Below are 15,942 nucleotides of genomic sequence, written 5' to 3' on the forward strand. Positions count from 1 at the left end.
ACTGCATTTTCTTTCATTATTATTATTATTATTTTTCAAATAAACAAACAAGTAGATATAAATGTGTCATGTAGACAAAAATACTAAGAAATAAACACTTGAAAAATATATGTTACGCATTATTATTTTAACCAGCTATTTTTACAAATATAATGAATTACTATTAAATTTGTAAATTGGGAGTTATACACAAATTTAATAATGAATTAATTAATTTACAATGCGAAAATAGTTATTTTTTATTTTTTTATCATTTATCTATTTAAAAATATTGAGCAGCATTTTTTTTATATCAATTCATGTAAGCAGCACACGTGGCCGCTAGTTTTGACAAATTCCACGTCAGAGTTGCACATGTGCACCTATTAGTTAAAAGGATGTCACACCCGCAAATAACACGATCTAATGTAAATTATAAATTTATTTGAAATTAAAAAAAAAAAGAAAAAAAAAGGAAGGGTGGCGGTTGTTTGGGGGCAGCGTCCCCTAGCTGGTGTGACCAATCGTTAGTTTATTTTTATTCAGCAGCAAGTGCAAGATCTATATATATTCCACTTCCTTCTATAAAAATGCAAAGTTACAAAAATTAATTTTGGATTTATCTCTTTATGTTTTAAAATTTTAGATTTTAAGTAAACACGTATTATGACGTAATATTGTTTTTTTTCTAATTTTAGACCAGTAAACATTAATTACGTCTCTTTCTCTTTCTCTCTCTCTCTCTCTCTTTCTCTTTTACATTCCAGGAGGCAGGAGCCACGCACATCCAACGCTCGCGTTCCTCCGGTTTCGCAATTCTCCGGTGCATTGAGTTCACCTCTCTCTATCTCTCTATGGCTCTACACATTCATTCATCGATGATACAAACCGCTCGATGATTGAATTCCCTCATCAATCGCTCTCTCTCTCTGCGCGTCCAAGGATCGTAGGCCTCGGCGGTGCTATCCAAGACTAGTACTACTAGTCGGTTCGATTCCCAGGTCATGGAATCACCTGGTCAGCTTCTCTATGCGCCTCACTCTTCTTTCCGCTTGCATTTTCTCATTTTTTGGATTTTAATTCACAGCCTCACTTTGTGTCTGATCTGTTGCTGAATCTGGAAATTCAAATTGTAAATTATCATCTTGTAGCCTATATGATATTTGGTTATGTGCCTTAATGTTGTTATTGGGATCCATAGATCTGTTTGTTTACGGTTATCAGATAGTATCCGTGGCCATTTATAAATTCTGGCATTTTTCAACTTTGAAGTAGCTCTAGCTCCGATGAACCATACTCTGACGCTTTGAATATTGTTATTGAAACCAACCTAATATATTTGTATGATTAGTAGACTTGTTCTTGTTCCCATCGACGCATCGAGGATCAAAGTGTCCCTCAAAAGTAATGTCAAGGTAGATCTAAGTGAAAATGTGGTGTTGACGGCATAGGGAATCGGTTTTTTTTTTTTTTTTATGGCTCTACAAGGATGGTATGTTGGAGCCATTTCATGCGAAAAAGGGTAAGGAGGAAATGCTTATTTATGTACTTTTACGAGTAATCTATTTTGCAAAGGATTAGAGAATCAATATTCGTAATTGATAATGCTAATTCGAGTGATGATAGCAGTCACCAACTATTCTTGTTTTCTTAGTTTGTTGTAAACATAAATATGACTAATATCTGTTACTTCCAAACAAATTGTTCTGATTATGGCATGTTTTTCGTTTTTCCTTGTATTTTGTTGCAGTCAAGGGTTTTAAGGATACATCTGTCATTGTTCTTACACTGGATACTGGTGAAGCATATATCATTGCCAGCTTGTCTTCCAGGACTGACACTCAAGTGATATATATTGATCCAACAACTGGTGCGCTGTGTTACAATGGAAAGTTGGGTGTTGATGTTTTTAAATCGGAAAATGCGGCTTTAGATTATATTACAAATGGATCACAATGGCTATGTAAGAGTATAATATATGCCAGGGCGATATTGGGTTATGCTGCCCTGGGAAACTTTGGTTTGCTTCTTGTTGCAACAAAGTTAACCTCTAGCATTCCGAATCTGCCTGGTGGAGGGTGTGTATATACTGTGACTGAGTGCCAGTGGATCAAAATATCTCTTCAAAATCCCCAACCCCAAGGTAAAGGAGAACTCAAGAATGTTCAAGAATTGACTGAGCTTGAGGTCGATGGAAAGCACTACTTTTGTGAGACAAGAGACATCACTCGGCCTTTCCCAAGCCGTATGCCCTTGCAAAAGCCTGATGATGAATTTGTTTGGAATGGATGGTTTTCAATGCCTTTCAAAGACATTGGGCTGCCACAGCATTGTGTCACTCTGCTGCAGGTTTTGCTTCATACTTGAAATCTTCATATTGATGCTCCTCTGATGGTCATTGTTTTCCTTTCTTTCAACATGACTGGTTTTCAAGTCGACCTCTTCTACGTGTCATTTAAAATATCCTAGCTAGTGCGTCATATGCCCATAATAGTTTGTTTTGGAGCATGTAGATGAGTATACATATACATAGAAAGAATGTATAAGGTGACAAGCTGTGAGGTACTCTCCATATCAGGCGGTGAACTTTGCAAGATAAAAGTATTTTCCTTAAGTTACCACGTATCAATTATGAAGAAGTTAAGAAAACTAATTTCATTCGACTGATGGATAAACAGAATTTTAGTTACATGCCATTGAGGGTTAGACAATCCTTAATTGATTGGTCTAGTGGGTAACACATGCACCTTATTTATATGTCTCTCTTTCATGCAATTCTAGTCAATCTTAGTCTATATTAGTATATTCCTACTTGGGGGTTTGAATGTATTAAAGGAGCTTCCCTGATATGTTTGTGTTTGATGTAACATATTAGTGATTTACCTGCCTTACAACCTGGTAGTATTCAAATGGTTATCTTATGTGTGTTTAAGATATGATATTAATGTGTAGGGGTTTGCAGAATATCGTAGTTTTGGAAGCTTAGGTCAGCTAGAAGGGTATGTTGCTCTCATAGCTCGGCGTAGCAGACTGCATCCTGGCACTCGGTACCTGGCTAGGGGGTTAAATTCATGTTTTAGCACAGGTATGTAACCTATTAACAACTCTTGAAATCAAATGGCATTTTTCTTGCTGGTTTTTGTGACGGTCTTTTGTTTCCCTCTGGGTTATTTCCCCTTTGTATACTTTCTGTGCCCTTGGCTACTGGCCCTTTTTGGCATTTTTATTACATCCTAGTATCTACACAAAAGAAGAAATGCTAGGTTCTTCTATGCCATGCTGAATGGATCATTGTGGGATATTTGGTCAATTGTGCAATTCTCTTTGCTTCTAACTGTTTTTTTGGTTTCACTAAACTGGTTTTCACTCTTAATTGATAGATGCATAAATATTCGTATTTCAAATTTACTGGGCTATCATGCCATTGTTGGGCGAGTACCAATAAATTTTACACTGGACTATGTGATAAAAGTATTTCTGTTCCCCTTGACTGTGTCAATGAAATATTCGATTGTTGTCACAAGTTCACTTTTACAGCTCTACTTAGCCAACATTACTTCAGGGAATGGTTTTATGCCTATTTGTAAGTTTGTGATGTACAATTGGGTTGGGAAGTGTTGAGCTCAATAGCTCTATGAATTGATTCCTGCAGAAAAGAATTTTCTAGGACCCAGGTGAATCATCCTCACTAGAAAATAGATATGACAAACTTATGGGAAACCAATAATTAGACTAGTATGTCCTTTGACAACCTCTTTATTTCTTATCGATTCTTCCCTTTCCATTTGAAACACATGGGTGTACCATATCTTATGGTGTTGGTGAAGTATATTTCAGAGTTCTATCAGTAATAGTTACTATATTGTCTCTAGTTCGGAATTCATTGACTAATTAAAAGTATCGAGAATTTCCCATGTTGGGATGAAGAGATATACCAGCACTGAAGGACATTAGACAAAGAGATGAGTCAATGTGATTACATTATCTATTCATTGTTGATGATTTAGTTTTTAGAGGTAATTTCATTCCAAATCCTTGCTATCTGTGCAAAGGATGGGGGCTCCATGGGTCATCTTTTATTCCATTTTTTGGGTTTTGAGGGAACAGGATCTCCTTTTTATTTATTTTTATTTATTATTTATTTATTTATTTAATTTATAATTTTATTTTTATAATTTATAATTTGGGGTTTGCCTCCTTTGGATTATGCAAAGATATGCCTTTGATATTTATTTTGGTTGAGAAGGGGGAGTTGGAGATAAGAGGAGATGTTTGGTGTCGAAAACTGCTTCTTTTTGTTCTTTTGTTCATTGGGGACTGTTTGGACCAAGAGAGGTAGTTGTGCTTTTATGGGAAAGAGGCACCTGCACATGAAATTAAAGCAGTTGTCTTTTTGTTGTTTATTTATTTCACTTGATCTTTTGCTGTTTTTCCACTTCTTTTTATTTGTTAGATTCTCTTTCTTGTAGACATTCATAAATTTTTACAAGCTTAGGTTCTTGTGACTTTCCTCTGTAGTTGAGTGGTGTCGCTTATCTTTTCCTAATTTATTCATACTGTTTAGGCATTTTCACCATTTCGTATTGCTTGGATAAGTAACTATGAGCTTATACGTGTATCTCATTCCTTTTTTATAAGTTTCGCAACTACCATTACATTTTATTGCCTGCTCTTCTCTCAGCTTTATGTTGTGTCCCCATAAACTTCTTTGAACTTAAGAAGAATATGTATTTTACAGGAAATGAAGTTGAGTGCGAGCAACTTGTATGGGTCCCCAAAAGAGCTGGTCAGAGTGTTCCTTTTAATACATATGTTTGGCGACGTGGCACAATTCCAATCTGGTGGGGAGCAGAATTAAAGATCACTGCTGCAGAAGCAGAAATATATGTTTCAGGGCGTGATCCTTATAAAGGAAGCTCACAGTATTATCAGAGGTTGAGTAAAAGGTATGATGCTCGAAATTTAGATGTAGGTGTTGGGGGCAGTCAGAATAGAAAAGCTCTGGTTCCAATTGTATGCATCAACTTACTTAGGAATGGAGAAGGAAAGTCAGAGTCCATTTTAGTTCAGCATTTTGAGGAATCTTTAAAGTATATCAAATCAATTGGAAAACTTCCTTATACTCGAATGCATTTAATAAATTATGATTGGCATGCCAGTATAAAGTTAAAAGGTGAACAGCAAACAATTGAAGGATTGTGGAAACTTCTAAAAGTACCCACTGTATCTATAGGCATTTCTGAAGGGGATTATTTGCCTTCACGACAACGGATGAAGGATTGTAGAGGTGAAATCATATATAATGATGACTATGATGGTGCCTTCTGCTTAAGATCACATCAAAATGGAGTGATACGTTTCAACTGTGCAGATTCTTTGGATAGAACCAATGCAGCTAGTTATTTTGGCTCCCTCCAAGTTTTTGTGGAGCAATGTAGGCGGCTGGGGATATCACTTGATAGTGATCTGGCTTTAGGTTATCAGCCAATGAATAATTATGGTGGATATATTGCTCCATTGCCTCCAGGTTGGGAGAAACGATCTGATGCAGTGACAGGGAAAACATATTATATTGATCACAATACTAAGACCACAACATGGACGCATCCCTGCCCAGATAAACCCTGGAAGAGATTTGATATGACATTTGAGGAGTTCAAGCGATCGACAATACTTTCACCAGTATCTCAGCTAGCCGATCTTTTTCTGCTTGCTGGTGATATTCATGCAACACTTTATACTGGTTCTAAAGCTATGCATAGTCAAATCCTTAGCATATTTAATGAAGATGCTGGAAAGTTTAAACAGTTTTCTGCAGCACAGAATGTGAAAATTACTTTGCAGAGAAGATATAAAAATGCAATTGTAGATAGCTCTCGTCAAAAGCAGTTGGAGATGTTTCTTGGAATGAGGCTTTTCAAGCATCTTCCATCAATTCCTATTCAACCTCTAAACGTATGTTATTCTAGAATCTTTCCAAATGATCTCTAATTGTATTTTATTCTTTTATTCATTGTGTTTCTTCTATGTGCTTTGTTAGTTCATTTCATAAATGCCATAGTTTTGCTTGAATAATAACTGGTTATTCTTTATTGATTTTGTAAAGCATTTTATGAACTTTTCTCTTTCTATATTGTCTTTTTGGCTCTCTTGAGTTTTTAAGTACGTTAAACTTTATGATTAAATAGTATGCAAATGTTGATTCATTATATTAATTTATATATTTCATATTGTTGGTATCTTTCTCAAACCATGTTGGAACACTTAGCTTGTGGATCATTAGTTGTTTTACGGGAAAATGCTGTAGAGGTCTCTAAGGATTAATCTTTTATTACCTCCCTAAGGTATAAAATTGATCAAATCACTCCTTAAGATATGGTGTACCTTTAGGGTTTTTAATGAAAATTGTGACACGTAAGCATAGGATCACGTTAGATCCAATAAAATAGCTTCATGTGCACAAAAGTGCTATCTCAACTTGACACATGGCAAAAAAAAGAGAAAGAAAAAGAAAAAGAGAAAGAGAAAGAAAAAGAAAAAGAAAAAGAAAAAGAAAAAGAAAAAGAGAACGGGGAGGGAGGGAGGTGGGTGGTGGCGGTGTGTGGGTGGGTTGCAAGTTAGGCCCTCCACAATGGATGGAGTAGGCGGTTGGGTGACCCCAACCCCCTCCTCTGTTGATGGGTAGGGCAACCCACCCATCCATGGAGGGTGTGGATTGTGACCTACCCACTCCCCCTTTTCCAGTGAGGGTGTGGATGGGTCTCCTTTCATTTTTTCAATTTTTTTTTTTGTTTTCTTATACCTACATGTTACAATTTCTGTTAAAAATCCTAACAAGAGATGTATAGAGGGAGTGATTTGGTCAATTTTAAACCTTAGGAACTGATTTGATAAAAGATTAAACTCAATGGACCTCTACAATATTTTTTTTCCGTATTTTACATTTCTAATTCGATGGACTGTTGTTCCTTATCCTTTGGTCTTTTATTTATTTATTTTTAATCTTTTAATTTTTTTTTTCTTTCACTTGTAACTAAGCTAAAATTGTATGGATTCTGAATTTATTGTTGCTTTATCTTTTTCTGCAATGAATACACTACTGTTTTTTATGTTTTGGTGAATGACACTCCGATGGGCTTTTTTAGTAGGTCCCATGGTTTGAGACAGGGAGACCCTTTCTCTCCCTTATTGTTCCTTAATGTTATGGAGGCGTTGATTAGAATGATTTCTGCTATGGCGAGCAGGAGTCTATTTTCAAGCTTTTCAGTGGGATCCAAGAATGTTGGCGCCTTCAATATTTTCCTACCTTTTGTTTGCGAACGATACTTCGATGTTTTGTGTGGCAAATCTAGATCATCTTTGCAATTTGCATTGTTTGTTCCTATGCTTTGAAATGATTTCAAGTTTGAGAATTAATCTAGCTAAATTAGAGTTGGTCCCCATTGGCAAGGTCAACAATGTGGAAGGTTTGGCTAACATTTTGGGTTATAGGGCCTTTTCTCTACCTTTGAAATATGTAGGCCTTCCGCTAGAAGCTTCGCTTAAAGGCAAAATCTATTTGGGATAGCATTATTGAGAAGATAGTGTCATTTGGTTGGATGGAAGCTGATGTATTTGTCAAAGGGTGGGAGGGTGACTTTGATCTAAAGTACTTTATCTAATCTGCCTACTTCATGTCTCTTTTCTCCCTCTCGATTGGTGTTGCCAACAGCATAGAGAAGTTTCACCAAAATGTTTTTGGGGTGGTATTGGTGATGAGTTCAACTTTCATTTGGTTAGCTAGTCTAAGGTGTGTTTTTCAATTTTTGAAGCAAGGTTGGGGACTGTAATTTACTTTCATTCAACTGAGCATTGTTGGAGAAGTGGCTTTGGCGTTATGTTCATGAAATAGAGGCCTTATGGAAGGTGGTTGTGGATTGTAAATATGGCAGTGTGTGAGGTGGTTGGTGTTCTAATGATGTTCATGAGGCGTATGGGTGGGGCTTTGGAAGAATATTAGGAAGGGGTTGGGGGAGTTTTCCAGTCACTCTAGATTTGAGGTCTGTGATGACTCCAGGATTAGATTTTGGTATGACTTGTGGTGTGGTGATTAGGCCCTCAAGGTAGCTTTTTCGGACTCGTTCAATTTGGTCCATTGTAAGGATGCCTCAATGTTAGAACTTTTGGAGTTTTCTAGCGACTTTCATCAGTGGAATGCTAGCTTTCTCGGAGTGGCTCAAGATTGTGAGGTGGATCTCTTTACCTCGTTCTTCAATATTTTATACTCCTTCAAATGGAAACAGGGTGGCGAAGACAAACTTTGTTGGGTACCATTTGGTTTGATGTTAAATCATACGACAATGTCCTTGTTCCTCATTGGAGGAGTATTTGGTAGTATAAGGCTCCACTGAGAGTGGTTTGCTTTTCTTGGTTGGTTGCCTTAGGGAAGACTCTTTTTTTGATAAGTAATGTTGTATATATCAAAAAAAGTGTAAAGCGCTTTGAAGAAAAGGGTGATTAAACACTTTTCTCATGGAGAGTATTGTGGTATTCTTCGTAAGCTTCAACGCTCGCGGAATTTCTAGATTTCTGTGCGCCATTTTCAGTTTAAAGCTTGCATTTGTGGGATCTGGGATCTTTTGTATACTTCATGTGTACATGGGTTGTGCCCCTTGCGCTTTTTAATACATTGATTTTACCTATCCAAAAAAAAAAAGTATACATAGGTAGCCCAACATAAAGCCCAAAAACACAACCCAAGATGACCCAACCCAAAAGACCCAACAAGAAACCGCAGCCAAACAGAAAAACCTAAAAAAGACCCAAAACTAAAGCCCACAATAGCCTAACACCTGCCCTAAAAACCCAAACCCCCTACTGCACCTCAGGAGGAAATGAGAAATCATTTTCGGTCCCAAAACAACCCCGCTGGATAATCTTAGAAAGCTGCATGTCATCATGGTTGTTGGTGCTATTTGTGTTAGAAGAGTGGGGAGTTCGTGGATCACCTTTTACTACATTGTGAGATGACTAATGTCTGTGGAATACCATCTTCAGCCTTGTAGGGTTGCTGTGGCTTATGCCTTGTTGAGTAGTAGATCTTTTTGCTTCATGAAAAGGGTTCTTTTGGTGGAAGTCGAAACAATATTATATGGAAGATGGTTTCGTTTTGCTTATGTGATGCCTTTGGATGGAGAGAAATGATTAGATGATGAGGTTGATGATGAGGTTCTTGAGGTGGTGAAAGCCCTTAATGGTGACAAGGCCTTGGGTCCTGATGCTTATACTATGGGTTTTTCCAAGCTTGTTGGGAGTTGCCTAAAGCATCAAGGAGTTTTGACCTATTAGCTTAGTGGGTGGAGTGTATACGATTGTGGCCATAGTTCTATCTAATAGATTGAAAATGGTAGTGGAGAAAATCATTTCTAAGCCTCAGAACGCTTTCTTCAAGGGTAGGCAGATCCTTGACTCAGTTCTCATTGCCAATGAGTGTACTGATAGTAGACTTAGATATGAGGTTTTCTAGGTGTACCATGTCAATTGGGATTTCCTTTTGTATATTTTGAAGAGATGCGGTTTTGGGGAAATATGGTGTAAATGGGTGGCATACTATATTTCATTTGTACACTTCTTAGTCTTGGTGAATGGGACCTCGTCAGGTTTCTTTAGTAGTGCCTATGGCCTGAGACAGGAAGATCCATTGTCTCCCTTTTTTCTTTTTTTTGTTGTTGTCATTGTTATGGAAGCGTTAAGTAAAATGATTTTAGCTTTAGTGGATGGGGCTCTTTTATTGGGATTCATGGTTGGGGTCAAGGAGTGGTGGTGCTATCAACATTTCTCATATTTTGTTTGTGGATGACACCTTGATTTTTTGTGAGGTAAATTCAGATCACTTTCACAATTTGTGTAGTTTGTTTTTATGATTTGAAGCGGTTTCTGGTCTAAGAAAATCCAGGTGGGTCTTGGCTGTTAGACCAAGTGAAAGGACCTCCCACCAACAGAATATCTATCAAGCCTTGTTCTGAAATGAAATCTGAAAATTCCTTCATAGCAAAGGTTAATTGAGATGCCCCAAAATCTTTCATTTTGGAAGTGAGTAAAATTAAAGTCTTCCCCGATGCACCAAGGAACTTACCACCAACTGAAAACCCCTAATACCTCCTCCCATAAATAATGCCTTTGGGAATCTGTATTGGGACCATAAACTCCCGAAAAAGCCCAATCAAACCGGTCCAAAACAGATTTGAATTTACAAGAGAGCGAGAAAGTGCTCACCAGAGTCACCACCTCTTCAATGCATTCTACTGCACGTTTATCACACAAAAGCCCAATCAAACTGGTCCAAAACATATTTGAATTTACAAGAGATAGAGAAAGTGCTCACCACCTCTTCAATGCATTCTGCTGCAGGTTTATCACACCTTAGTAGATACCCCCGAAGCTTCTATGGCTGGCAGAACAGGCCACCCCGTGAAAGGACCACCCCACAAACCCCAGACTACCAACTGAAATTTGCTCCATTTTAGTTTCTTTGCAAACACACTATGCCAAGCTTCCAACTTCCTAGAAGTTGCTGGTGGGCGCGCCTTCGGATCGTAGACCATTGTTGCATGTTAGCACAACCGTTTTCTTGCTTGTAACTATATATAAAGCTGATGAATAGAATGAAGAGAGTACACTCCCAACGGAATATTTTATATAAAGAGCTCATGGGAATTGATCTTTTCTAGAATAGATCTTTTCTTTGGGAGGTATTACATATGCATATTTGTTGCTTGTGATTTTTTTTTTCTCCGAGACGATATTGATCTTTTCTAGAATAGTTTGAAAATAATCTAGCTATTTAGCTGTGTAAACTTGGAATTGTATAACATGACAATCATTGCAGGTACTCTCACGACCATCTGGTTTCTTTCTTAAGCCAGTTGCCAACATGCTTTCAACTTCTGATAGTGGGGCCAGCCTTCTGAGTTTCAAAAGAAAAGACATAGTATGGGTATGCAAAATATATTTCTTTTCATTACTGAGGAATAATTTCTTGCAACTTAAGAATGAACAAAAAAAAGGAATTCTTTGTATATTATTTCAAATAAAAGGTAATCCATCATTTTATTTTCTTATGGAAATATATGCATTGTCTGTCTCACAGGTTTGCCCACAGGCTGCAGATGTGGTTGAGCTTTTTATATATCTTGGGGAGCCTTGTCATGCTTGTCAGCTTCTTCTCACAATATCTCATGGTGCAGATGATTCAACTTATCCCGCAACAGTTGACGTAAGGACAGGACGGTGTCTAGATGGGCTTAAACTGGTTGTGGAGGTCTGTATCTCTCTTTCATACATGTTTCTTTTTCAACTTTACATCCACATTTGCACTTGCAGTTTACTTCTGTATGAGGTGGAAGAGATAGTGATATTTACATGGTTAAGAGGATGAGGGATTCTTTCCCCTTGTAGTTCCTCTTCTAAGTAAAAACGTGCTTTCTTGTACCTTGCTCCATTATGAAAGAAATTCTCCCATTGGCTAAATTACTTTCTTGTGGGCAAGAAATCGACTCATCTACTTTTAATTTGATTAGTAATAGTAATTTTATTGAATAAATGTTGTACATAGAACACAGGTGATGTTCATAGCATTCTTTAAATAATTTCAATTTTCAGAAGAGCAGGAAAACCCATAGATGAATGAAATTGGCAATCATCTAATCATACAGATATCTCAAATCCATGATGGATTCACCAGTTCCAATCCGGATAATCATATAACAAAGCTCATAATAAGTCATGGACGTTTATAAGTTTTCTGGATATCCATACAGCCTTGAGTCACTCTGAAAACAGTGGATAGACAGTAGAGATTTTAGTACTACGTATTTAATGTATTAACTGAGGGTGATGTTTAATGTATTAACATCACCATAGTAATATGCGTATTATGACAATATCTACTGGAGTTTTTAAAATTGTAGTACTATAATCCCTAATTTTTTGAATCCATATTTAGTGTGGGATAAAAGTTTGAACTTGTAAATCCTTTTTGCTCCTTTCTTGGGTGCGTTGGTGATGATGATGATAAATCATTCATATCTCCAAAGTGACCATTGCTTTTTGGATACCAAATTGATGATGAACTGATACGAATCAACACCAATCCACCGAGAATATATGTATTTTAAAGGTGGGAGTCTGTTGGTTGTTTTTGGGGGGCCTAGAGTACTAAGAAATACAACTCATGCACCTACAGGAGATTCAAACAATAACATAGACAGCACAACATCACGCCATAGGATTGCACCACATGGAACTAAAAGTACTTTTCATCATTTCTTAAAAAATTGTTTCTAGTATAGGCTACTAATGCTTGGAAAACAAGCAAATAGGTGGTCATGTAAACCAGCCATGTAAGTTGATACTCGGACCACTCAAGAGTCGTTCCTTTTTTTTTGGGATAAGAAGAGAATTATAAAAGAAAAGGTAGGAGAAAGGTTGTATACAATAACTGCCCCACCCACAGCTCTCAAACCTTAAAGTTTTGAGTGTCTAAAAAATCCAGAAGAGCCAAGGATGATAGAGCATGAATGAGCTGATTACAAAGAGAATAATGAGTGAAGAACACCTTGAGTTTCTGTCAATCTAATATGACCTAGCCACTAGACCAACTAATTAAAAGCAACACTTGACCAACCAGCTGCTGGTTCAGTACATACTGTTGATTATCAGAGTACAAAACCTTCTTTTTTGGCAAATAAGAATACAAAACATCTGTATGCCTGACAGGCTGCAGTTTCAATGTTTTTTAAAATATTTATGAAATGGTTTCTACCTTATATTGGAAAGAATAGGACTCATAATTACTATGATATATGTTCTGAAGAGCTTCCAAATTGATCTAGACTTGAAGCTAGGTCAATTTCCTATAGTTATTTATTTAATTATGTAGTTGGGAGGCTTCTTAAATTTGCATTGGAATTATTCAGTTTGTTCATAGATTGGAAATACTTTTTTTTTTTTTTTTTGATAAGTAATAACTAGTCTTATTAAAAGCGTAAGACGCCCCAAGGTACACATGGAGTATACAAAAGGATCACTTAGCTAGAAAAAGAAAAGCGAGCAAGGAAATCATCATAGCTAATCGACAACGGGGATAGATGTGCTTCAGTCCAAAGATACAAAGTGTGAAAACAGAGGATAAAACGTCATCCAAATACCTCTCCAAGTCCTCAAAGCACCTATTGTTCATTTCTTGCCATAAACACCAAAAAATACATGTAGGCACCATCTTCCATACCACAACACTCCTCCGCCTCCCAAAAGACTACCAACAGGCTAGCAAATCAAAGACCTGTCTAGGCATCACCCAGGCCATCCCAAAGCGACTAAAGATGGCATACCACAGAGCAGAAGCAACCTCACAATGAAGAAAGAGATGATCTACCGTCTCCTCACTCTTCTTGCACATACAACACCTGTTTATCACAATGATGTGACGTTTCCTGAGATTATCCAAGGTCAGAATTTTGCCTAGACCAAACGAAAAAAGCCGCTCTCGGATGAGCTTGCGTCCGCCACACATTCTTCCAAGGGAATCTCCTACCCTCATTGCAAGCCAAAGAATAAAAGAGGGCCTTAACCTTGAATAGACCTCTTTTGGAAGAAATCCACCACAATCTATCTTCACACACACCCTTGTCTCACTTTGACTTAATGCAACACTTGTAGAAAGAACGCAAAGGCTTCCAACTCCCAATCTTGTGCCTCTCTAGTAAAACTCACATTCCACTAATTTGAACCTCCCAACATCTCCATATTAGCCGCAACTGAAGCATTCTTCTCACAAGCAATTCCATATAAAACTGGAAAGGCTACCTTGAGAACCGAATCTCCACACCACAAGTCATGCCAAAAGCTAATCCTCGTTCCATCCCCCACCACATGTCTAGTAAAGCCTTTGAGAGTCTCCCACCCTTTTCAAGAGAGCACCACCCACCCCATAAGCTCCCATACTTCGAATCTACTGCCACTCTCCACCAAGCATCTCTCTCAATCCCATAGCGCCACAACCATTTCCCTAAAAGTGCGCAATTGAACACTATTAAATTTCTGATACCCAACCCTCCCTCCTTGATTGGAGTGCAAACCTTTGCCCAATTTACCAAGTGAAACTTGAACTCTTCGCCTATACCACCCCATAGAAATTTGCGTTGTAGCTTCTGGATGTGCTTAGCAACACTCATTGGGATAGGAAAGAGAGACAAATAATGAGTGGGCAAATAAGCTAGGGTGCTCTTGATAAGGGTGACCCTACCACCCTTTGATAAATACTTCCTTTTCCAGGTAACCTACCTGTATTCTAGCTTCTCAATAACACTATCCCAAATATGCTTGGCCTTATAAGAGGCTCCCAACGGAAGACCGAGATACTTCACTGGCAAAGATGCAACCCCACATCCTAAAATACCGGCTAACATACGCACTTGCTCTACATTCCCCACTGGAATTAAAACCGACTTAGCCAGGTTTACCTTTAGCCCAGAAGCAGCTTCGAACAGCAAAAACACATTCCGCAAATAACGCAACTAGCTGGGCATAGCATTGCAAAAGATCAAGGTGTCATCGACAAACAGAAGATGTGAGAAAGAAGCATTACCAACTTTTAATCCTTCTAGCAGTCCCCCGTGCATCGCCACTGAGATCATCTTGCTCAGAACCTCCATCACAAAGACAAACAACAAAGGAGAAAGGGGGTCCCCTTGTCTCAATCCCTTGGAGCTACTAAAAAAACCATTAGGGGAACCATTAACCAGACTCGAAAATTGCACCGAAGAAATGCAATGTTTTATCCAAGAGCACCATTTCCCCCCCAAAACCACACCTCCTAAGCAAATATAACAAAAAATCCCAATTCACATGGTCATAAGCTTTTTCTAGATCCATCTTATAGATCACCCCTGGCTCCCCTGACCTCAACCTACTATCAAAGCATTCATTAGAAATCAAAATAGGATCTAGAATTTGCCTACCCTTAATGAAGGCACTCTGCGATTTGGAGATAATTTTATCCAACACTATCTTCAATCTATTTGCTAATACCTTCTCTATGATTTTGTAGATACCTCCCACCAGGCTATTCGGGTGGAAATCTTTGAGGTCAATAGCACTTGGAATCTTCGGAATAAGCGAAATGAAAGAAGCATTGAGGCTCTTTTCGAACATCCCTCCTGCATAAATATCCCCAACACCTTCATAATGTCCACCCCTAGAACATCCCAACAAACTTGGAAGAAGGCCATAGAAAACCCATCGGGACCTGACGCCTTGTCGCCGTTCATCTTTGACACTACCATCCTAACCTCTTCCTCTTCAAAGTCTCTCTCCAACCATCCAGCTTCAACCTCTGAAATGGAGTCCAAGGATATATCATCCACCCTCGGCCTCCACCTACATTGCTTAGAAAAGGGCTTTTGATAGAACTCTACAATGTGCTCACTGATCTCTGTCTGATTAGAAGAAGGGTTGTCTCCAATCATAAGTGTATCAATAGCATTATGCCTTCTATTAGAGTTGGCTATGGAGTGAAATAATTTAGTGCACTTATCACCTTCCTTCAACGACAACACCCTTGATTTCTACCTCCAACTCACTTCTTCCGCAAGAGTATACTTCTCTAAATCTCGAACCACCTCCACCTTCCTCACTAACTCCTCGCCATCCAAATTCCAAGGCCCCAATTTCTTCATGCAGACCAAACCCCCGAAGATCTTCAAGGAGAATTCTCTTATTCCTTCCTATATTGCCAAACACCTCCTCATTCCACCTCTTCAAATCCAGCTTTAAAGCCTTGAGCTTGCAAGCAAAAACAAAGCTAGGTGTACCTTGGAAAACACAGGACTCCCACCATTGTTTCACAAGAGCCACAAACCCCTCCTCTTTAAGCCACATATTCTCAAACTGGAACGGCCTTCTCCCCCTAGACACATCCCCCAT

The 15,942-nt window shown here is 38.2% G+C and overlaps 1 protein-coding gene across 4 annotated transcripts in view; it reads left to right on the forward strand.

Moving 5' to 3' along the window:
• The first annotated feature begins 738 nt into the window (after positions 1–738).
• Positions 739–15,942, forward strand: part of LOC132168114 (probable phosphoinositide phosphatase SAC9) — a 36,168-nt gene continuing 20,964 nt past the window's right edge. For 2 of the 4 annotated variants that reach the window (XM_059579195.1, XM_059579197.1), the window contains exons 1-6: positions 739–996; positions 1,730–2,328; positions 2,932–3,064; positions 4,718–5,934; positions 10,847–10,954; positions 11,108–11,278. In XM_059579195.1, the coding sequence (XP_059435178.1) occupies positions 984–996; positions 1,730–2,328; positions 2,932–3,064; positions 4,718–5,934; positions 10,847–10,954; positions 11,108–11,278 (2,241 nt within the window). In that variant the 5' untranslated portion in view covers positions 739–983. Of the gene's footprint in view, positions 997–1,729; positions 2,329–2,931; positions 3,065–4,717; positions 5,935–10,846; positions 10,955–11,107; positions 11,279–15,942 lie in introns of those variants that run through there. The other 2 variants (XM_059579199.1, XM_059579196.1) reach the window with 2 other exon arrangements.

This window comes from Corylus avellana, chromosome ca1 (assembly GCF_901000735.1).
Source record: "Corylus avellana chromosome ca1, CavTom2PMs-1.0".
Taxonomy (NCBI): Eukaryota; Viridiplantae; Streptophyta; class Magnoliopsida; order Fagales; family Betulaceae; genus Corylus; species Corylus avellana.